The following is a 25,121-nucleotide window of genomic DNA, read 5'->3' on the forward strand; positions in this document are numbered from 1 at the left end:
ACACACACACACACACACACACACACACACACACACACACACACACACACACACACACACACACACACACACACACACACAGTCAAGCGTTCACAGCTGGTGTTAATTATTAGACTCTATACTCTAGGTACTGTAAGGCTGCTCTTGTCCACCCAACTCTTAAGAAGATAAAATTCCTTCACTCTGCGTTAAAGATATGCACCGCAAGTATACAGGCAGGGCTACTCTGCAACATAAGCATGTAGTATACATACAGATATAGGCCTATGAGTTCGCTTTATGATCCCAAACAATGAAGGGGGTCTTTAATAGCCCAGAGAGTGCGACCAATGGAAGTGTGTGTGTGTGTGTGTGTGTGTGTGTGTGTGTGTGTGTGTGTGTGTGTGTGTGTGTGTGTGTGTGTGTGTGTTGAGAGAGAGAGAGAGATACTGAGGGAGCACAGAGCACAAGATAGAGTGAGCGTGCACATGAGAGAGAGCGTGTGCAAGCATTTATACAATCAATCATTGCAGTACCAATAGTTTTGGGTGTTCTAACCTCAATCAAGTGACTTAAGTTGCAATTTAATTGCTAAAACAGCAACAACCACCATAACAGTAAACATTGTGCAAGACTCACTGATATCTGCATGGGAACCTGTCATGATTAAAACATTTGGCCTCTCTACTGGCAACTCTGGACATTTACATCCATCTGCCCATCTGGCCTTGGGAGTGAAATTATGAGAGATTTGCTGTGACAGACAGGCATGATGTGGGAGGCATGAGAACCAGAAGCCCCGTCCCTCTCTTCAGGTCTTAGCTCGGCTGCCAGACATCCTCCTGGGGGTAGGCTATAGGGGCTGGAGGACTGCATCTCTTATTCATAGAGCCTATGTGTACGCAGCAGTAGGTAAACACTTGAGTCCCAAAGCACCCGTATTAGCCTAAATGATGTGCATGCACGAGCACAAATACACACACACACACACACACACACACACACACACACACACACACACACACACACACACACACACACACACACACACACACACACACACACACACACACACACACACAGACTTGCATGCACGCAGTCATTCACTATTACACACCCTCATTTGCGCTCTCAGTCAGACACACATGCACACACAACATTCAATACAAACAAACGCACACACAGACACACATGCACGCACACACATACACAGAGTGTTGTTTCTCGCTGCCCAGTAGGAGAGAGCAGAGGCATGGCTTCTCACACAGCACAACAGCTTATCTTAACAACCTCTCGTCATTGCACGTAGAGGAGGAAAAAAAGATGCGAGGAGAGAGGGGGTGCAAGCGGGGAAGAGGAAGGGAATCGATAAAAGGCCATTACACCACCGCGCAGTGGGGGTTAAGGTGGGGGGGACGGCAGGGAGTGTTGTGAAGGCTGATATGGAGGTGGATGAATGATGTGCATGCATGGCGCCAGACAACCCACTACTGCTTAGATAGCATTTGTAAAGCCGCTGGTCAAAGATAGATTCACTGGAAGGGTTTAAAGCAGGGGTGGGCAACCATGTCTTTAAGATCGACCGGGCGATCCCGAGGGGCTTTCTGGTCGATCACAGAACAATTTGAAAAACCCAGACAAAAAACATCCATTTATATCATCTGCCGTCCAATCATGCTCAGGTTTGCTGATTTGAATGTGAACACCAGCCAATCATGGGTGCAGTGCAAATTAACACAGGAATGGCCCTGGCAGCATGTAAATGTTCCAGGTGTGTTACCTGTTTAGTGATCAGCTACAACTTTTCAACGACAGCTAACATGAGACAACATTGAGCAAGAGTTGAGGAAGAGAAGCCATAAGACAAAAGACACACACTGTCCATGCAGAATGGAAAGACAATTATTTTTATTGAGTGCCTCTGTAGGAGGCTAGCAACTGTCTATAAGATGGTCAGTCTATGTGTCGATGTGTTGTCTGTGTGTGTGTCCAGAGCTAATCTCGCAAACCGCTGGGCCCATCAGCGCCGAACTTCATATACACACTATCCTGACGCTAACCTTCACATAATTATGTTTTATATTTTCATATTTCACTTTGGTTTTATAATAGAAGTCAATAGGGCTTGGATCGGGCTGAAACCTTGCCCACATGTATAGTCATGTCATAGATGTGTCATATAGGCTGGCCACATTAGGGCCACGCCATTCCCATGTGGATCCCGAGATCCCCATGATTCAATGGCTTTCATCTTGAATGGAAAATGTCTTAGTCTAATTCTTAACAAATGCGTAAGACAAGACAGTGAATTGAGAAAATGAAAGTCATGTGAGCAACATGTTTTTACAAAGCCAGTTGATACATTTAACAGGCAGGCAGAGCAGTTGCTCACAATTCTATCACTGAAAGGACACTTTCCAAAACTGAACTTCCACTAATACAACGTGTTTCCCTAAGAATTTACAGCGCCCCAGCCATGGTGGGCAGTGCCCACAAAGCTCTGGTTTCCCTCTGTCTCAATAATCATAGTATTCACCTGCAAGCACTGTGCAGATTTTATGTTGACGCTACTCTGAATCCTGTCTGTGGTTTCGTATGTGCTCGGGGTAGGAATAGAGAATTGAAAATATGTTATTGGCTTTTTGAGTTGTTGAACACACCCCTGCAGTGGGCAGGATTTAAGTGTATTGTTTGTCTGCAACATTGACATTAAACATGACGTTTGTGCGTCTGTGTGTCTCTCTCTCTCTCTCTCTCTCTCTCTCTCTCTCTCTCTCTCTCTCTCTCTCTCTCTCTCTCTCTCACATACACACACATGTTCTGTCTTGCTCTATCTTTCGCTCTCTCTTCACACTACGCAAATGCAAGAGAGAGCACCACCACCCCACCCCCCAGCCGTCCCCTCTCTCTTATTGACGTGTTCCGTTGCCGATGTTGCTGGAGAATCAGGTGATCAACCCACGCAGACGCCTCATGCCACCGACAGCGGTGTACAGTGGTTTTCGGCCACAGGCGCTTATCGACAGCATGCACACACAAGCATGCACGCGTGTCAGCACATACATAAAGTAGACTACACACACACACACACACACACACACACACACACACACACGCACCTCTCCTACACAAAAACATAACCTCCTACTCCTGCAACCAGATATACATAACCTAACTTATGATACAACAAATGTTAGTAAAACAGAGCCTGCAACAAAGCATCACCCACTCACAAACCTCAAGATGATTAACACAAGCTGATTGTGTGCTGACAATCAGTACACATTCATTATCGGGTGAACTTTTAACTTGTTAACTTTCTTAACTTGAACTAAAATCATATTGGAAACACTTCTGTAACAGTCAGAGAAATCAGGAGAACACACACACACACACACGCGCGCGCACGCACACGCACACACAAATATTGGTATCGACCAATCGTTGAAGGGGAGATACTGCAATGCCCAATCCATATACTTTGTTGCGCGACACGGTGCGCAACCAAATATAAATCAGGCATAATTGTGTTTCCAAGGGCAGTGCCAAAACAGTGACGGCTGAAGGGTCTAATCACAGGTGTCCCCTTTGTTGTTATCTCTAGATCTTATTGCAAGGAACACGCCCACAGAGACACGAGACCGCCTTCCACTCTCACCTCACATTGATCCCCTTTGTAATTCTGTAACAGAAACAATTGTTTAACTTGGTTTATGGCTCTGCCTGTAGCCCCTGCCAGATAAATTGTTCTTAGGAGTCCATATATTGTGAGTCTACGTGCGTGCGTGCGTGTGTGCGTGTGTGCGTGTGCGCGCACGCGCGTGTGTGTGTGTGTGTGTGTGCGCGTGCGCACGTGTGTGTGTGTGTGTGTGTGTGTGTGTGTGTGTGTGTGTCTGTGCATGTGTGTGTGTGTGTGTGTGTGTGTTGGGAGGGTGTCTGACATCTGAAATAAGTTTAGCTTAGTCCCCGACCCAGAACACTGCTTAACACTGGGCAGCATTCATTATTCACTCACCAGACAGACGTCTCGGACCCGTGGAGAACCGCAACTCAGCATTGCACTATTCACTAACTGACTGAGACTGACTGTCAGCTCACAGACCCTGTACCGTGCTAGCCTACAGCACCTGTGAATAGAATTTCATATTGCCGCTGCAGGAGTGCAAGCTATTCAGTTCATATCAATTATCAATGAAAAGTCGTGCCCATACAATCTCCCCTGCAACTCAAACACATACTACATGTCCACACATCATGCCTATAGCGGGAGATAAAATGAAAGCAAGGGCAGGTGCATCAACATCTCTAGAGAAATACGTATGTTTTATTTTTTAAATAGACAGGGATACAACAGCAGGAAGGGAGGAAGGATTCCTCCGAATGTTATCTCTTTATGGTTATGGCCTGGGGAACAGGTACAGTACAGCAGCCAAGTTATTCGCGACGTTATATCCAGAGAAATATATGAGCTGGAGCATGGCACTGATAACTAAAATGACAAGAGAGGAGACAGAACAGGAAAAAAAGATAGAAAATGGCTTTTCTGTCTGCATAAGTAAAGGAGATGTCAGTCATTTTAGCTATAGTTTTCTCTCTCTCTCTACCTCTCTCGGTCTAATTACCAGTTTCCATGGAAGAGTTCATTGTGAGAGATGTGTTTAATCAATCATTTATCTTACATTACATTCTCTGCACCGACATCTATAAATAACACAACAGAACAATAATCAGATAAAAAAGGTGGGTGAAACATAATAGGATATTCATGAGGATAAAATAAACTGTATAATAAACTTCATTGCCTGGCATGATTTAATGCAATTGACAAAACATCTAAGATCGCATTTTTTTCTGGGTATTAGCAAATAAAGATTTCTCTTTGGGGGCATTCTGCCATGAACAGAAGTAATAAATACCAGTATTGATTATTTAATCAGGAAAAGCAGTGATTTATACCCTCCTCATTAATTAGATATTGATTTATTACATAACTTGTTGGCATGACAATCTGTTGGCCTTTTGTTATTGTGTATTTGTTAATGCTTGTCACTGTGTGCTCGCAATACTTTTAGTGGGATTAAATATTAAGGCACTGTTGTTTTGCCTCCTTCTTACTTTCTCACAGATTACAGTAAGGAGAGCAAAATGCCTACATCAATACTGGTAACACGGCTGTCTGTGACAAAGCATCACACATGGCTATTTTGTTGGACATTTGATTAGCTCAGTGTTAGGGTCTGCCATGGCGGGCCATACGTAAGAGACTCAGGCCAGACAAACAGATTGAGGAGAAGGAGAGAGAACGCAAGCCAGCAGAAATGACCAACACATACCGTACAAATGGACAGAGAAAGGACAGGCTTAGTTTAGTAAAGTTTGGTTGATGTACAGTACATAGTAGAGGCTGCAACTGGGATTATACACGCACGCACACGCATGCATGCACGCACGCACGCACGCACGTGATAACGATAGAGATAGCGGGAAGATGGAGCAGAAAATTAGATGACAGCATATCCACAAGAGGACTGAATTAAACTATGAGGGGCATTAGTACCATATGCAGATGTCAAGGATACTTAGCATGCCAGTGGATAGACTCAGTGCACACACAGCCCATTATAGCTCTCATGCCAAGCCATTTCCAAATGCTGTTCCTGACAGAGCGGCAGGATGACTGATGGTCACTAGCTATGATAAAGCTAGCCGGCTATGATGCGGTGATAACACAGTGTGTAAATTACAGATTACAGGCTCCTGTCCTTTGGACTTATTTCTCTTCATCTGCATAGGACACATCTTATTACTCTGTTTGTCCTCATTGCCTAAGGCTACATCCACACAAACTTTAGTTTTATACGCAAAACTTTTGCTACATTTGCACATCCACACTACTCCAGCATTAGTACAACAACAGAAAGGTGAAAAATGTGGTAACACTTTACTATTCATAGTGAACAGATCAACCAGGTATGTTCGTATACATACCTAGGACTAGTAATAGACCACCTTTTGTCATGGAAAGACCAGATTGAATCGGTGAGTAAGAAGACAAAACAAAGAGTCTATTTCCTTCGCCGTCTGAGATCTTTTGGTGCTAGTAGACAGATTCTTCTTTTGTTTTTCACTTCTGTTATTATGAGTGTCCTGCAGTACTGTAGTACCACCTGGTATGGATGTCTGTCTGTAGCTTTAAAGTCACAACTGCTGCAGCAAGTGAACATTTGTTCAAAGATTGTTGGACAACCACTTCAGAGGCTCTATACATCTACGTATGATAACAGTATGATAAGGTTGGCAAGGAATATCACTTCAAACACTAGCCATGCTTTGTATGGAGAATATAGGTTGCTGCCTTCAGGAAGGAGATACAGTGTTCCTACATACAATAAGGTCAAACTGAAGAGGTCCTTTGTCCATCAGACGACATTGAGGCTTAATCAGGAGTTATAAGCCAGGGGTAGGCTGAGTGGTGGACATTGCTCTTGTATTTTGTATTTTGTTGTTTTCTTGTGTCATGTCAAATGTGTGTACTGTTATATGTTGCATACATGGCTGTTTTTGGGTCGCAAGACAAATTTCAGTGCAAACTGACAATAAAGTATTATCGTATCGTATTAAAGGCCGGGTCTATAATGCATTATAATCGCATAATGCACTTATAAGGAATTATAACACTCATTATACATTTTTATAATCATGTTTGACAACTTATAACAACGTTTCTAACATATTATAAGTGCTGATCATAATGCATTATAAGCTCAGTGGAACAGCACATTATAACAACCTTAACTTAAAGTGTTACATGGTATTTATAGTGTGCTGTTCCACTGAGCTTATAAAGCATTATGACCCACACACATTATATTATTATAAGTTATAAAATTAATAAACCTTGTTATAAGATGTTGTGCATAATTATAAACAATAATTATTATCAATAATCCAGCTACCATAATTGACGAGCCCACTCATGGAGTGACGAGCCCACTCATGGAGTCTGCATGTTGAGGGTCTCCAAGCAGACACGTGGCCCAAATAACTCCAAACTTTCCATTAAAATTCCTCAATATTCTGCCTGTGTCCACACCTGCTTCCCATACCGTTACTGTACTTGCAGGATGTGCAATTAATATGAAACGCATTAAGCCCCAATACTTATGCAAATCACTTCGGCAGCTCGCAATTTACTTCCGGATGGTTCTTTTAACAGCCAATCATCATCATCTGCGACAAAAACTGAGCACCTTCGTTGCCACATCCGTGAAACGGGCCCCAAAAGCGCCCAAATAAGCCCAAAATCGCTTATACAAAAGGCAGACCTGGCAACGCAGGCTACGCCAATCATGTTCGAGCAGAGACGCTATGTGCCACACACCGTATCTTAGCAACAACGAAAGCGCTACCTCTCATTGGTTGTGTCATGCTCAGGGCAGTTTCCAGATAGCAGCATCCAATACTCGCTCAGACACACAGCTCCCTGCCGACATCACAGACGCAGTAACGGCAGGGCTCCGTGATAGTTGGGCGAGCGGAGCTGGACAGCACAATCACCGTCATTTCTCTAATAAATCGCCCTGTCATTCATATTGTCAAGACTTTTAGGTCACTGCAGCCTGCTACTAATGTAACGCATGTTTATGTCCACTACTGTTATAGCGTTCGTTGTATTTGAATGATTAGTGGCCAGGGGTGCTTAACATGAGCCGTTAGCATGCATAAGCACAGAATCGCTTATACGACAAACAGACCTGCCGACCCTCATCGTACACACACAGCATTAGCTGCTAACGTGGCCTGCAACTTGGATTCTGTTGCTGCTGGTTGTTAATGCTGCCTGCTAATAGTGTCTAAAGCATGTATGTGAATGTTTATGTCCATTACTGTGTTGCCGTTAGTTGGGTTACATGACTATTAGCCAAGCGCTGCCTATAATGAGCCGTTAGCGTGTAGCTAAGCTAACGAACGAGTAGCGTTAGCATGCGGCTAATGCTAACGCTGTTGTCGTGACTGAAGCGGCTATGTTACACATCTTACCAACAACCAGTATAAACGTTAGTCTGGTAAATGTCATCAATTCTACCTATTTAGCCCGTTGAAGAGTTTCATTTTAGTGTATTTTGTGGGTTTTTGTGACACAATGTAACGTATTGGCAGCAACCATTCAGAGGGCATCATGGGAAATGTAGTAATTTCTGCTAATTTCGGTTCTACTGTGTTAAGCTTGTGTTACATTACTGCTGCTTAAGGCCCCTGCATGCCACCAAATGAGGTGGTCACCCTAGCACCGTTTGTGACTACGGAAATGGGCCTTAGGTGGGCCCCACCTAGGCGTTTCTACGTGGGGCCGAGGTGGGTCTTTACTGCGATGCCCATGCGGGCTATAAGTAGCTTCTACCTGGCCCTTAGGTGGGCCCCAACTAGCCACGTTTATGTGGGACCGAGGCGGGTCCTAACTGGGTTTGCCCACGCAGGCTTTAAGTGGGTCCCTCCATGGGCCCTAGGTGTACCCTAACCAACCAGAGTGCAGTGGCCATCGCTCCAAATGTTGTGACGTCAAGGCTCTCAATACTGCACATTGGTGGAGGAAGAGGGGCCGCAGGGCGACCGCACACATCGCTGAACCAGTGGTAGCCCACGGATGTGTCCTCTGGAGATTTAAAATCCGCCCCTCTATGCCACATATCAGACGCGCTACAGGGTCTTCACTGACCGAGCCACGGCCCCACTGGCCCTCATGACGCTAAGCCACTTATATGCGCTGCCAAGTGGCTGCGGGCGATACGTGGGCGTGCGGGGCCGAGCTTCTAGTAATAATAATAGCTCAGATTTAAATAGCGTTTTTCTAAGCACCCAAAGTCACTTTACATAAAGAAAAGGAAGGAACCGACTTTATTAAGAATAAAAAAATAAAAAAGAAGTGCTAGATTAAAAAGATTAAAGGTTAAGCATGCGTTGGGGAGGCATCTTAACCAGACCTCTGCTGGGAAAATCTATCTTGAAGAGGTGGGTTTTGAGTGAGGTTTTGAAGGAGAGGAGGGAGGGGGCATTTTTTAGGTGGTTGGGGAGTGCATTCCAGAAGGGGGGGCAGCAACAGAGAAAGCTCTGTCCCCCCAGGTATGGTACTTGGCCTTGGGGAGGTTGGCTTCACTGGACCTGAGGGAACGGGAGGGGACATATGGTTCAAGAAGATCGGAGAGGTAGGGGGCAGCCAGATTATTGAGTGCCTTGCAGGTGGTACGCAGGATTTTGTAGTGGATTCTTTGTTTGACGGGAGCCAGTGTAGGTCGTGGAGGATAGGTGTAATATGGTCTCTGGAGCGGGTACTGGTGAGCAGACGGGCAGCTGAGTTTTGAACATATTGGAGTTTGTTGAGGACTTTGGAGGTGGTGCCGTTGAGGATACTGTTGCAGTAATCAAGCCGGGATGTGAATGTGTGAATGAGTGTTTCAGCAGCTGGGATGGATCAAGTGTTATAATGATTTATTATAAATGTAGTTATAACGCATTACAGACCCGACCTTAATATAAAGTCTTACCAAAAATTCTTTGAATGTAGAAAGCATTGTGTCTGTCCATTTCTTGGACGTTGTCGTCAAATCACTGTCAAATGTCAAATATGATCTTCATTTTCAGGTGTGATGATTTTTTCCCCAAAATGAAAACATACAGTATGGATGTATGTCCGACATTATCTGTCACAAACTAGTGTGAAGACAAGTCAGGGAATACACACATTTGGGCAGACCCTAATTATTGTATACAAAGGCTCACCCATGGCAATAAAGCTAATGTAAGGCACAATGATAATGGCTCTGATTAGAATGTTATGGGACTGTGTGAATGCAGCACTAATGTTAGCGACTTTGGAATTGAGAGAGTTTCCGAGGCTATGAATAAAATAATAATGATAGGGCTTGGAATACACTATGGAGCCATGCACGCAGCCTCCTAATGAGAGAACAGAGAGGCACAATGAGGGAAGTGAGAGATCAAAAACTCATGGGAGGATGCAATGGAATCAGCATGTTCTGTACATGCACTCTCTTTCAAGTCTGTCTCTTTTATGGGTTATTTCCAGTGGTGGAAAGTAACTTTGTACATTTTTGATACTTCTACTCCTCTACATCTCAGAGGCAATTTTTTTTTGCCTCTGAGTGCCTACTTTGCAGATTTAGACTACCGGAGGCCGATTCTACAAATGTACATGATATCATGGTCAGAAGTACATTAACACTCATGTCAGTGGTACGGTAGTTCTGCCTCGAGCCAAGGGCAGAGATCATAGCTATACTGTAGCTGCCTGAAGGACAAACTGAACCATAACAAGATAGGCTGTACCAAAACAATAGCTATTAGGCCTAGTGGAGACATTTAGGCTCTTACAATCGGTCAAATATCATAATGTATTGTAGAAGTATTATAAGTGATGGTATAATATAAAGGTTATATATAAGCAGCCATATAACTTCTTCCTCAATGGGTTAATACAAATCATACACTATAACCATTTAAGCCATATACTTTGTCTATTCGAATATAGCTGATCACGTTGTAAGATTGTATATTGGCTATTTTCAAAAAGGCCAATCTACAGTCACATTTTTGGACTTTTACTTTGGTACAGGAACTGATCAGGCCAATACTTTTGTTCTTTTAAGTAAAAATTGTAAAACAGGTCTTTTACTCAACAGAGTGTTTTTATATTGAGGTATTGCTACTTTTACTAAATAATAAATAATCAGAGTAGGCCTACTTCTTTCTGCTGTGACTTTACTCTGTGATCCCTAAACTCTCTCCACTCCCTTTGTCTAAAATCAGATCAGTCTCCAGACAGCCTACAATAGATTAACAGGTTAAGTAATGCTTAATGATGCAATGCGTTGTGAGCATGTAGATCTGCTATTTTCAGCGAGCGAGACCGTCGTACGACGGAATCCCCCTATATTAGGCTTAACTGATGACATAGGCCACTAACAACCGCAATACTGTCAAACAAGCTACAAGGACATTGGGAGCTGTCATGTACTGCAAGGTGAACACAGCATATACCATGGGTAATAAATTCAACAGCACATCATTCCCATCACAAAGTCAACCATGTGCTGGCTGTGTCTGTTTTATGGCAATGAGAGATGAGATGTTCGAGCTGCAGACAGGAGGCTATATATTTAAAAAATCAATATAGTTGCAATCAGCCTTTTGGGTTCTTGGTTCAGCCCTATAGCTATCCAAAAGTAGGAGGAAAAGCAGGGTAAACAGTGTTATACTAATCTGAGATTATTCTTATGAAGGTATTATGAAATGTAACGGGTACTTTGGTGATTGTGCAAGTAAGTTTCTTTGGCCCTGGCACACCCCGTTGTGTACCATGGTTGTGCCCTTTGCCATAAAAGGGAGCAAAGAGGTAAGCAGACGAGGTCATCTGTGAACGTATTCTCACTTTTAGGGTGGCCGAAGCTTGTGGGTAGAGAGGCTGCTTGGTAATGAGGTGTTCTCACTTTTAGGGTGGCCGAAGCTTGTGGGTAGAGAGGCTGCTTGGTAATGAGAAAGGCCATGGTTTCGGCTGCCAGCCCCGGTCTATATGTCGAAGTGTCCCTGAGCCAGACACTTAACCCCTAACTGGATCCCGTAAGCCATCAGCTGGGTGAAGTTGAAACTGAATCCACCCCCCCTGGACTAACAAAGGTCTCTCCCTTTCTCTCTCTCACGGCCGTGTTTAAGCACAGGCAATGTCCTGTCGGGTGGGGGGGGCAAAAATGCACGGATGAAAAAAAAATCAATCGACAATCTTCACTTCATGGAGTACAGAATTAACCGAATGAACCGAATTAATGTAACAAAAACACCCCAAAAAGTTACAAATCCGGAAAAAAACTAATTGTAACTAAAGCAAATTGTCACACGCACGGAACACATGCATTTCCGTGGGGGGGCCTATAGGGCCCATTCTGACATGAATCCGGCCCTGCTGTCTCTCACTCCCCGGTCGTCATTATGTTGGAGCTTGGTCAAGGTATAGCTTTCGCACCGCTTGGAGTACCCTGAACATTGAAAAGTGACACCAAAAGGGTACCCAGTGTAACTCAACGTGTCTCTTAATTCTACTCTCCCTCACTCTCTCTCTCTCTCTCTCAGCCCCAACCCTTTCCCCATTGTTACCATGAGCATCTCACTATAATATCAGTCAGAGCATTTTAGCTGTCAAACTGAGAAAGCAATGAGGAATGGCCTGATGCCTGAATCATTGTGTGCGTGGGTGGGTGGGTGTGTGCGCGCGCGTGTGTGTGTGTGTGCGTGTATGTGTGTGTGTGTGTGTGTGTGTGTGTGTGTGTGCGCGTGTGTGTGTGTGCGCGCGTGCGTGCTAGTGTGTGTGTGTGTGTGTGTGTGTGTGTGCAGTGGTGTAAAGTAACTAAGTACATTTACTTAAGTACTGTACTTAAGTACTGTACTTAAGTACAATTTTGAGGTATTTGTATACTTTACTTGAGTATTTCCAATTTCCAATACTTTTACTTCTACTCCACTACATCTCGGATCCAAATATTGTACTTTTACTCCACTACAATTATTTGAAAACTTTAGTTACTAGTTACTTTGCAGATATAAATTATTACTTTTTCCACCACTGTGTGTGTGTGTGTGTGTGTGTGTGTGTGTGTGTGTGTGTGTGTGTGTGTGTGTGTGTGTGTGTGTGTGTGTGTGTGTGTGTGTGTGTGTGTGTGTGTGTGTGTGTGTGTGTGTGTGTGTGTGTGTGTGTGCGTGCATGCATGTGGGTGTGAATTTGTGAAGCCATCACAGAAAGATAAGGGAACAAGGCATATGGCAAACTATACTCAAAGGACTAGTGTTGCTAAGTGCCAGGGATTTTGGTGCCGTCCTGTAAGTTCCCCTGCCAAAGTGGACATTTACAGTCAGCAACAAACACTGTTATCCTAGTTTGATTGCACAGTTTGTAGTTTCCCACAGAAGAAGCCATTTCCATTCCATTGTCTGGCACGCCTATGTGTCTTGCCCATATTGCTGCAATTATAGATTACGTTTAGGCATAAGTTTGGTTTGGTAGAATGCATTAATTTTAGTTACGTTTCGGCACTTGTAGTATGGGTGTAGATAGTTAGTGTGGTTAGGTTTAGGTTTTGAGTTAGGCTTGAGGTTAGTTAAGGTTGTTGAGTTGAGTCAACACAGTGTGAATGGTGCGTGACTTTGTCTTTCATGGAAGAAAGATAAAGGTAAAGTTTAGTGCCACCTACAGCTATGTTGGCAAATCAAATGGGAGAGTTGAACCAGCCAGTATAAAATGCATGCAACCATTTCATACCTACAGTATCTACTCTTCATCAATTTCCTGGGTTTGGAAGTGCAATGTCAGAACATGATAACTTAAGATATTCTATATAAACCTATGAGATGGTGTAAATGTAAATCTACACCACCACATTTATGCTAAAATAAAATCATATGAACATATTAACAAATGATGTTATAATAATACATTCATACAGTTATCAAGTGTTTCTATAAACAGCACCCTGTTTGAAAGACTCTGGGGCAAGGTGAGATAGGCCTGTCTTCTCTGGTCAGGAAAACCATGCGATAAGCTCTCAGCATGGTTCAGTGCAAAGATCAGAGATATACACTAGTTAGGAGTCAGACCTATGGCTTAGTCTTTAATGTAATCATAGAAGTACAACATAGGTATAATATAATGTGTGATGTGTTTTAATATTCATGTTGAATAACATTCACATTCTGCCTTGATGTACAGGGTAGTCAAGAATATATATTCACCGGGGAAGAGCTTTTTAGTTTTTTCTTCTGAATTACTTTTGTTGACAAGTAAAAGATAAGAGCCATGCCCATCAGTCTTCACTGTGAAATTCACATTATGTATGGGAGATAAAGAGTGTCAGAAATAGAGCTTTAGTAGTTACTAAGAACTGGTGGGTCAAGAGAGGAATTTTAAGAGAGTCTTACTGTTTGCAATAGTTCTATCAGTGGAGTGAGAGCTATTCACAATGCAGAGCAGCTTTGGGACCTTATCTTTCTTTGTGAAAGCACACAATGTGCCTATGGAGGGAGGGAGGGAGAGAGAGAGAGAGAGAGAGAGAGAGAGAGAGAGAGAGAGAGAGAGAGAGAGAGAGAGAGAGAGAGAGCGAGAGCGAGAGAGAGAGAGAGAGAGAGAGAGAGAGAGAGAGAGAGAGAGAGAGAGAGAGAGAGAGAGAGAGAGAGAGAGAGAGAGAGAGAGAGAGAGAGAGAGATACCTTATATGCGCCTCTGTATCATTCTAGTTAATATAGTGCTTGGATTCTAGTGTCAGGTCCAAGTAAAAGCAGAATGATTGAATCTGATAGGATTGTGGGTTGTATCCGTAGGATAGACATTTCTAATGTGATAATCTTTTTACACATCGATTTCAATCATTGATTTCAACAGAGAGTTTGCAGGAGAAGGATTAAACATATTTAACACCCACTCAAAGACACTACATTGTTCTGCCAACATGACAGAGAGACAATATTACTCCCATAGTTTAACCCTGAGATGCAGCCCCATAATAAAATAAAATATAATTATAAAATAAATAAAACAGTTTTCCAGTAGTGGAGTCCAACATTCATACATTTTTACAGTTTATCTCTTCCAAAATGATGCATATCAATGTCTTTCTCAATGTGTAAGGTACCACATGCCATACCATTTTAAATGCATAGGGGCAAATAATTCAAGTTTGGGTTTTGTTGAATCGATATGGTGAAAGAGAGAAGTTGCAGGGACATTACTGCATGGGGTTATCGTAATCTCTCATCTGGAACAACCCATCAAACATCTCTCTGTGTGCTATCATGGTGCAATTTATGACTGTGATGCAACAAAGGAACACTGAGCATCTGGTGTGTGTACATAAGCAGCTCTGTTGAAATCGGCTGAATGTTGCTGAGACTTTCATTTTAAAGAAAAGTGCTAATTCATCAACATTTTCTCAGCTTGTAAGAATCTTGATTTCTGTTTGTTTTTGGGGGGTTTGTCACATTGCGATAAAGCAACGTTTTGGCTTCCAGATGTATCATCGTCCAATTAGGATGTGAAATGTACTTTATCTTGTAAATGCTGTATGACATCTAAAGAGAGTGGTTTGTGAGGAGCCAATTAATTAGTCAACAGCATTTAAAGTATGCATGTTTAAGCTGTTTTTGTCTTTCTCCTTAAAGGACACACAGTTTTTTTTAAACCTTTGATTTCGACGTCCTAAAAATAGAAAATAAACAAGTTTATACTACTTGGTGTTATGGCCCGTTCTCTTTACTTGCAATGTTGGTATCTAGGGATTTAAGTTATGTTATTGCCCTCGCTGTCCTTCATAACGTTAAGCGCAATTTAATGTAAATGCAAATGTGTCTTCTGCAGATACATGATTTTGGTATCGCTAAAATGCTTGACTGTGTTAGTATGCCATGGTATAAAAAGCAATAAATATACAGTACATAAACTACACCTCCACAGTCTGTGAGTCAGCCACACAATCAATCAGCCAAATATTTTAATCATTCTCTATGCATTTGCGGAGGTTATTTTAAGATCTATCATTCAAGCTCAGCATTCAAGGCAAGTCTTTTGCTGTAAAAAGGCAAAGGCGATAACAAAAGTTTACGGGCACAATCAGTCTGAGGGGCTACCGCATGGGCTGTGGAGCATAAATGTTTGTGAGGGTGACTTGCTGCCAAATTGCCATCATAAAAGACCCTGAAGTGCTTTGAAGGCCTTTTGATTTCCACAAAGCCATTATCAGTGAGAAATTTTAACCTATTATAAATTCTCTGCAGCGTCCGTAATGATGCTCCCATCATGTTTAAACCCTATACCCTAGGGCTCTGTACTTGGTCTGCTCCTTTTTCCCTCTATACACCACATCTCTTCACCGAAAATATCAGATCTACAAGCTTGTAAATCTGCTATCTTTTGCCCAATTCAGCCCAGAATAGGGGACACATGGTTAAAAGAATGAAAATAATGGCCAAACAGTTCCACATTATCCTGTTGAGATGTTCATAATCAGAATACCAACTGTCTGACACCACTTACCAACTCATGGATCCATTTTTAAAAGGACTGTTCAGGTCACCTTCTCAATCAGTGAGCTCTGAATGCTGCATTAACCACGTAAAGCTATATTCTGTGTATATCAAATAGTAAAAATACCCTTTCTACAAGCTCACCGAATGTGCGCCTATTATGACATGCCCGGAATAGGGACAGTAGTCTTCATGTGGTTGAGCTAAATATTGACAATTAAAAAGTGCAAGCTTTGTTTGTAAATAAAAAGTACAGAGGTCTGGCTTTTCATCAGAGAATACTGTAGTGCTGAATCAAACCATAGTCACTGTCATAAAAAAAGAAACAGGGCTGTATTATGATCTGATGTACATGCACAGCAACACAAAACTCCCAGAGTAAAAAAAATCGACCCAAAAGAACCGTAATCTTTGCACTGTGAGACAGAGACGAAGATTGCAACATGGTAGACATGGATAAATCATTGATACAATATGTGTTTAGAATTACAAAGCGACTGAAATATATGCCACCGTGGGTGTGTGGATATGTGTTCTTTATAGTGAGACAAAGAGCCAGCATCCTGGTGAGGAGAGACAACTATTAAAGCAGAGAGGGTGGATACACACACTGCTCTGGATCTCACACTCTCTCTCTCTCTCTCTCTCTCTCTCTCTCTCTCTCTCTCTCTCTCTCTCTCTCTCTCTCTCTCTCTCTCTCTCTCTCTCTCTCTCTCTCTCTCTCTCTCTCTCTCTCTCTCTCTCTCTCTCTCACGCACGCTCACACAAATGTAGGAGAAGTAAGCATTCCTAAGCTAAGACACACCAATGCATGTGTAATAGTTACTGTACAGCAGGTGTACATACACAGCATGAAACCCAGTTCACAGTGATTCCCACTGAGCTCCTTCAGCATGGGTGCAAAAGCTCTTTCATTGGAGACTGCTGTGCACTGCTGACTGAGGTCGGTCCATCCAGACATATCCACTTATTACATGCACATGCATGTAACACTTACAGTATATCCAAATACTGCACAAACACACATGCATACACATAAACCCCCAATGCACGCACGCACGCACGCACACACACACACGCACGCACCAACTGAAGTGAACAACTATTCAGATATACCGTATCAACACACTTGAAACCTGGGACACGCATTCTCCAAATCTCCATTGCTTATTCCTCATCACTCACCATGGCCAGGGGCACAATGCCCCCCAGGCCCTGTGGCGCCAGGCGGATGAGAGTCTGCACCTCGTTGCTGAGCGTGCGGGTGAGCGGGTACTCCACCTGCCATGTGACCTCCCTGCCACTCTGGAGTACCGTCAGCGCGTTCACCTCCAGGTCCACCTGTAGCACCCGCTGGTACCCTGCTGCCTCCCCCCTAGATGGTCAGCGGGAGAAGAGGGAGGGAGAAGACGTGTGATAGTGGTAGTAGTAGAAAAGATGGGGAAAGAGACGGGAAGAAATGGGCAAGAATTGAAGCGAGAGCAAAAGAGGAAGAGAGATATCAGCGGCAGAATGAAGGGGACAGTAGAATTGAATGGGGATGGGAACAGGGAAATTAAGAAAGAGAGGGAAAAGGGCAAAGGAGTTGGGAGAGAAAAGAAGAAGGACTTTTAGCGTTATTTAATAGGATCATTTGGCGAGCTGTGAAGCTGTTAAAGAGATTAAAGCTAGCGGTCCAGCAATCAAAGACAGTCATATTAAATGATAAAGACTAATAGATCTAAATCTACACTACCATGATCCTGTTAAAAGCTAATTATATGACAAATTATGAAGGACTAGGGGATAGTTATATATTAACATGCAATACCATGTAATTGTTGGCAAATGAAGACAGAAGACTCAGGGTTTATAAATCTAACACAGCCCACTACATACAATATATTTCCTAAATACAGAAGCAACAATGATAATTACATCATCACCAAAAATAGGTATCAAGCTAACTGTTAATTTTTAAACTGCAATCGCACAGACCTATCCCATTGGCACAAAACAGCATTTTATTTGTGCTCTTCCTCTATGCAACTTGTGAGTTAAAGTTTCCTTGGCAAGCAATTCATTTTCTCTCCCCTGATCATGATGCAAACAAGGCAGAAAAACAATGCATACAGAAACCCCTAAAATGTATTGGATTTGCAGAGCCCTGGGTTTGATCAAGCCACTGCCTCTCCCTCAGGTATTGTTCATCACAGATGAACCAAGACACAGAAGCTCTCTAACAACCAGGCACTACATGGCATCTCGAAGAATACAAATTGTGCCTAGAGTTGGCACGCCAGGGAGAAAAGCAAGGGAATAGCAAGCATTTATTTTGTGGTTCTGATGACTGTGAAAAAAAAGAATGTGACAGGAGCTTTTGTAATTCAATGATACCATTTGGGACCAACCACATGAACAATAGAGACAGTAGGATGTAGCAGTGTTGGTGTACACATTGTGTCCTGGTTTTTTAATCCTGGCCTGCATTCTATTGTTTCGTTCTCTCACACTGGGAACAAGGTTAGAGCCCAGAATGTGCACAGGGTGGGGGTGTGGGGGACTAGGGGTCCAAGGTTTCTTGAAAATATTCTTGCCAAGACTGCATTTACAACTCCCCCATCCCAATTCTTCTTATGAGTTAGCAAGTGAAGACTTAAGGATCCACTATGTATTAAAAGACCAAAAAAAAAAAGTAGGGGATATGAGTTTTGGAGGTTGAAGACCTACCGTTGGATAAAACTAACAGTATTAGAAGGAAAGCGCTTGAGCAGCAACTCTAGGCCAGCCAAAGAGCCTCTTTATCCCGTTGAAGTAAAAAATATATGGTACTAAATAGTTATCAAATATCCTGTGAAGCTTTGGCACAGTATGATCACAGGTGAATATTTGTGCAAATCTAACCACATAGTGAGTGAACTGGTCTGCAACTGTACTGTTGTGCTAGGCATGCATTATACAATGCATTATGTGTGCTAAGGTACAGTGTGGAGTGGACTACTGAACATTTTGTGGAGAGCGTGTTTTTTGGTAAATGCCCAAACTACAGTGGTATTATTGTATGTTAAAACATGTAACAAACAATAATGTGCTATACGTGTGAAAACCATTTACAGCCATTTCTAAAGTATTCTGTAGGCTTCATTTACTAGATTTTTGAATGCTTGGCTGTTTGGATTGACAGCTGTACCTACAAAAGGTGTGTGTGTGTGTGTGTGTGTGTGTGTGTGTGTGTGTGTGTGTGTGTGTGTGTGTGTGTGTGTGTGTGTGTGTGTGTGTGTGTGTGTGTGTGTGTGTGTGTGTGTGTGTGTGTGTTATAGTAGGTTATAATGTATATGTTCTGTATTCCATGTTGAGAGAAAGACAGAAAGACAGACACACATACAAGACAGACAGGCAGACAAAGACAATGTCCTACAACATAGTAACCTGTGCAGTGCAAAGACATGAATTGTGATAAGAGCTAACTTTAATCTAGGAAAAGATCATCAATTTATCTCCTATTCTTTCCTATTCAAGGAGAAAATAATGAAAGGTTAAAATGTTCTATGATACTGAGCCATAATAAGCTGTCAGCAGCCTGACATTGTTTTATGCTCAATGGTGGTGATGGTGGTGGCTGATTATATGATTTATGCTGCGCACAGCTATGCTACAATCCATAACTTCAACAATGGATGGCTTTATAGTGGCGCTGTACTAGTCAATGTAACGCTGCACTGTCCATGGTGCTGAAACCTTCAGTACAATTCCCTTGGATTCCCTATTCATCTCTGTTAGGTTTACAGGTTGTCTTCATCTCTCTTTATTACTGTCTCTCTGTCTTGCTCTTGCTCTCTGTCTCTCTGACCTTCCCCTCCTTTTAAATACACATCATTCATCTCCCACCTTGCAATTTGAGGAAGCCTCCAATAGAGGTCTCTCTCTCTCTCTCTCTCTCTCTCTCTCTCTCTCTCTCTCTCTCTCTCTCTCTCTCTCTCTCTCTCTCTCTTTCTCTCTCTTTCTCCCCCCCCCCCCCCCCCCAACCCAGCCTGTGTTTCAGAAGATGAATGTCCACAGCCTTATGGATGGAGGGTCAGGCTGCTTCCTCCATGTCTTATTAGGATCATAACCACACTGTGCCACCATTACCCTACTATACAGTGCACTCGTTGGCAGCAATCTGTTCTGCTCCTGTGACTCATAGGACAAAAGAGAGTGGACAGTGAGAAAGATAAAGGGAGTAGAAGAAGTATTGCTGCCTGGCAGCAATGAACCAGGTTCCACTGACTGACAAGAAGAAGGGGGGGGGGGGGAGGATCCTGCATGGAGGCTAAATTGTCCAATATGTCCAGATGCACAGCCGGACCAATTGATGCCTCTCTAGGACAAATGGGACACATGCAGGCTGAGCCTTAGATTTTCAGTGCTCATTATAGCACCCCATACGGACCAATTCCAGTGTTATTTCTTCATCCATTCATGTTTTGCGCTCCTTATGGCCTCCATTTTGCACTATTTACTTCCTTTTTTGACCATGCATAAAGAAAGGGATTATGGGAAATAGCTGAAATGGATGTATTTTCTCCAAATATCAAGGTATCACCATGGGACTTGATATGTTTGTAAACACATTTATATGTGGACCTTATGGGTCCCAGAGACCATTTGTTCCCCCATATATATCTTTTCAGCAAGTTTCACATTTCTAGGATGAATTGGGTGACAGGACTGATCCTTGCTTATTGTAGCACATGCAATTTTTTGTTGGGAAGAACTGTACTACTACTATTACTACTGATACAAATAATGATAATAATAATAATAATAATAGCTGCTGCACAGCAATGGTTTGGGCCAGGCAATTTGAGGAGGAAATGGAAAAAGGAGGAAGTGGAGAAAGATGGAAAATAGCTAGAGGAGGAAAACAAATGAGAAATATAAGAGGGTCGATCAGCATAAGTGTCTAAATCAAAATGTTCATAAAACCTTGAAGTAATTTGTCTGTAATTCCACCATATTTCTTAATTAGTTACCCAGAGGATGTTTGGCGTAGGACAGGAACTGTGTGCAGAGTTTTGTTTGATACACAATGCCTGGTATCAATGTGACTGAAAGGGGAGCGCTCTACTGACTGAGCTATCCAGTTCACACGCCATGCTAGTACATGGATTTAGTGAGAAGAAATATATAACCGAAAGCCATTATATACCACAGTATAAAACTCATGCACCCTCAGCTGACATTATCAATCAACGGCTGTACTATGTATCAAATCTCTAGGTCGTCCTCAGACGAGCCCTCCATCGTTGCTTCCAGTCATCCCAGTTCTCCATACATCCGGCCAGCTCGTCTGTGCTTTGCGCTCCTGCGTCTTTCTTGAGTACATCCACATATGTTAGTGCGGGACGTCCTCGAGACCGGTGCCCATGTGTTGGTTCCCACAGCACCAGTTTGCTGGCTGGCAGCTCCTGATGTCTTTGGCAGTGTCCTGCTAGTCTCATTCTCCTGGCAGCTACTTTATCGCTCACCCTTGGTATTCCCTCATATAGGGTCTTGTTGGTGACATGTACATTCCTGTCGATGTTAAGTACTGCACGCAACATTCTGGTGTAGCACCCGTCCAGAGACTTCTGTAGGGTTGGCTTCAGGGTCCAGCATTCACTGCCATACAGGAGAACAGACTCTACCGTTGCAAAGAAGAAGCTGAGTTTGATTTGTCGGGGGAGGATGGAGTTCCATACACTAGTCATGCCATTCAGGGCCTTCCATGCAAGTGCCTTCCTCACTTTAAGATCTTGCTCGGTGGAGTTGACCCATGAGCCCAGGTACTTGAAGTCATTCACTTCCTTCAGCACGGTGCCTCCTGCTGTTGTCAGGGGTGGGTGTTCCGGTAAGTTATAGGTAATAACCTCGGTTTTCTTGGCATTTATTCCAAGGCCAACCTTGGAACACTCTAGCTCCACTCTGTTTAGAAGTTCCTGTGCTTGTTCCACACTGTCGGAGAGCAGGCCGATGTCGTCCGCATAGTCCAGGTCTGTCAAGACCACTGTGGGGTGTCGTCTTGACCTCCTTGGAGTTAATGTGAATCCAAGATCCTGCTCTCGTCCGCTGATGGCCTTCCTGAGCGCATAATCCAGGACTATGATGAAGAGAAAGGGGGCTAGGGTGTCCCCTTGCATTACACCAGCCAGGATGTCAAACTCCTCACTGTTGCCATCTGGGGTCACCACCTTGGCCTTTGTTCCTGCATACATGGTCTCTATAGCCCGGAGAAGGTTGGGAGGTACACCATAAGCCTCAAGGATCTTCACCATTGTGCCTCTATGGATTGAATCAAACGCCTTTTTGAAATCGATGAAGCACAGTACTGCTGCCAGGTTATCCCTTTTCACCTCCTCAATCATTCGCCTCAATGCCAAGATCTGGGCTACGGTTGTTCTCCCCTCCCGAAAGCCATTTTGGTTTTCCCTCAGGTGAGGGTCAATGGCAGGCCGTATCCTGTTCAGTATCATTCGATTGAAGACCTTTGCAGTGATACATGTCAGGCTGATGCCTCGGTAGTTGTCTGGCCTTGAGAGGTCTCCGGCTTTGGGCACCGGGATGATGTTGGAGAGAGACCACGTTTCAGGCTGCTTGTTATGCAGTAGAGCAAGGTTGCAAAACTCTAGTATGAGGTCATCGAGATCACAGTTCTTTAAGACCTCTGGGGGTATGCCATCCGGCCCAGCACTTTTTCCCTCTCTCACTGTGGATTTCGCTCTGGGACCATCGTTGATGTTCAGGTGCTTGAGGAAGACTTGTATATTTTCCTCTGCTCTGCCTGCCGATGTGCCTAGCAGTCTTTGGAAGTGGCTGAACCAAGTCGCCACCCTCTCCTCAAATAAATTTGAAGAATCAAAAGGTTGCTTGTCTTTTTGATCATCAATGATGGGTGGAGTCCTCACACCTGCAATTTAGTTCAATTTTAATCAACTGCATGTGAGAGCGAAAATTGTGGCAAACCTAATCATATGTTTCTAAATAATCCACATAGCATAATGTCTGAGTAGGCATTAGCATGTTTATTCTGCATCACCCAGTGCTCAAACAAACACCCAACCTTATAGACACCAAGGTTAAGCTCCTTGGCAAGTGGGAAACCACAAGTAAACACTATGTGAATTATAGCTGAGGTTTTAGTGTTCTAATTAGTTAGAATACAGGCGTTTACCACCATGGGGCATCCGTTACGTTGCATGTAGGAAAATTGTGTCCAGACCAAGGTTTCCATTTAATCTATCCATTTGTTTAAAACGTACAAAGGCACTATCAGGACTATTGGCCTATTGAAAACGAATCAGAAATAAAAGATGGACCGGCAGCAGAGCTTCATGCTCCTATTTGAACAAATACATTATCTTTCCCTGCTTTGCAGTGAAACCCTAATGAAAGAAGAAAAAGAAGGATCAGACATTGTTCTAGTATCAGCTGCAGAACTGTAGAAGGGCAATCTGTTATGAAGAGTGTCATTTTCAGTAAGCCTCTGAGTTTTCTCCATTTGTCGATCCTACTGCTTCAAGCTCAAAGAGAACAATATGAAAAATCCCTTCACAAAAAAAAAAGTATTGTCACTCTCCTTCTCGCTCTCATCTTCCTCTTTCTCACAGTGGGGAATAATATACATGAATGACAAGAATAAAAATCATCTTCTTCAAAACAAGAAAATGATAGGATGCCGTGGCACACAAAAGCCCCATTCAGTGTGCAGTCATGTGTTTTCTCATCTGCGCATAACACCTTTAAGGATATGTGGTTCTGAGAAACGGAGTGAAAGAAAGCCAGTCTACCTTTCCTTTGGGGAGTTGAGGGGCCTTTCATGCACAGTAGTGATTTGGTTAGCACTGACAACAATGATACATCAAAGGCCGGAATCAATTTTGGCACAAAGCCACATTTGAGCTTATTCCATGTTACTGTAAATTGGACCCACCATAACAAGACGGGAGAAGGAGAGAAAGACAGATAATATAAAGAGAGTTTTGTGTACACAGCAGCAGTAACAAAGTACATTTAACTGAGCACTGTGACAGAACACTATGCAAAAAAAAAAAAAAAAAAAGTCTCGCTAGACGAGATTTCAATCTCAAGATTTCAATCTCGTCTAGCGAGACTTCTGATTTTTTTTTTTGACAGTGTTCTGTCACTATGAACGTCAGATCTCACAAAAAAAAAAAAAAAAAAAAACTATTAAAATATGTGATCTAACCTAAGGCCTAAGTACATGTTTTGAGTATTATATATAATATATAAATATATAATTATTTAACTTAAATAACTTTCACTGCACTACATTTCAAATATTGTACTAAATACATTTCTAGGAAGGTTTTCATTACTCTTGCTTTTTTTCTCTTTCTAAAATGCCTCCGCCTCTTGCAGTGGTACACCGCATTTGGTGACCTGTCAGATTCTGTGACCTACCCTTATTGCAGTGAGGGCAGGCCACAGAATCTGACTGCTATAACACAGCACCATGTCCGCGAACTAAACTATTATTTTGGAGTGAATTCCCGTGCTATGCCAGGACATAAATTGGGATGCCAGAAAAGAAGGGAGAACAAAAGAGGAAGTTGGCAAGAGTTTGGACCCAACTAGAACTGTGATGACCAACTTTTTAAATTCAGCTCATAACTGCGCTCCACAATGAAGAGGCTTAATAACCTGGCATAGTTTGCTATTGAGTATGAACTGGCTAAACAGGACTTTAAATCCTCCTATAATTTGACAAACCTCTGTGGTGGGTGGTCGACCGACGGTCGACCGACGGTGGTGACAGCACAACTGTGTGCCCGGTTCTCAGTGGCTGGAGCAATTGATCTGGGGGGATGCGCGACAGGACGCGCAATAACCCCACGTTTGCAACTACTTTCGCCTGCGCACTTCACCGGGTATGGAGTAGTACATCAAAAAGGATGTTACATCCAGAAAGACAAGGAAGATGGCTTTATAAGAAAATGTGAGGGAAAAGTGTGTGTGTGTGTGTGTGTGTGTGTGTGTGTGTGTGTGTGTGTGTGTGTGTGTGTGTGTGTGTGTGTGTGTGTGTGTGTGTGTGTGTGTGTGTGTGTG

General features: G+C 43.0%; 1 protein-coding gene across 1 annotated transcript in view; it reads right to left on the reverse strand.

The window, feature by feature from the left end:
* Positions 1-25,121, reverse strand: part of LOC311037885 (transmembrane protein 132C) — a gene marked incomplete at both ends in the record, with an annotated part of 185,402 nt that overhangs the window by 36,482 nt on the left and 123,799 nt on the right. The window contains one exon of the mRNA XM_084047177.1: positions 17,241-17,430. Coding sequence (XP_083903303.1) covers positions 17,241-17,430 — 190 coding nt within the window. The remainder of the gene's footprint in view (positions 1-17,240; positions 17,431-25,121) is intronic.

The sequence above is a fragment of the Gymnoscopelus microlampas genome (assembly GCF_963454915.1).
Source record: "Gymnoscopelus microlampas genome assembly, chromosome: 21".
NCBI lineage: Eukaryota > Metazoa > Chordata > Actinopteri > Myctophiformes > Myctophidae > Gymnoscopelus > Gymnoscopelus microlampas.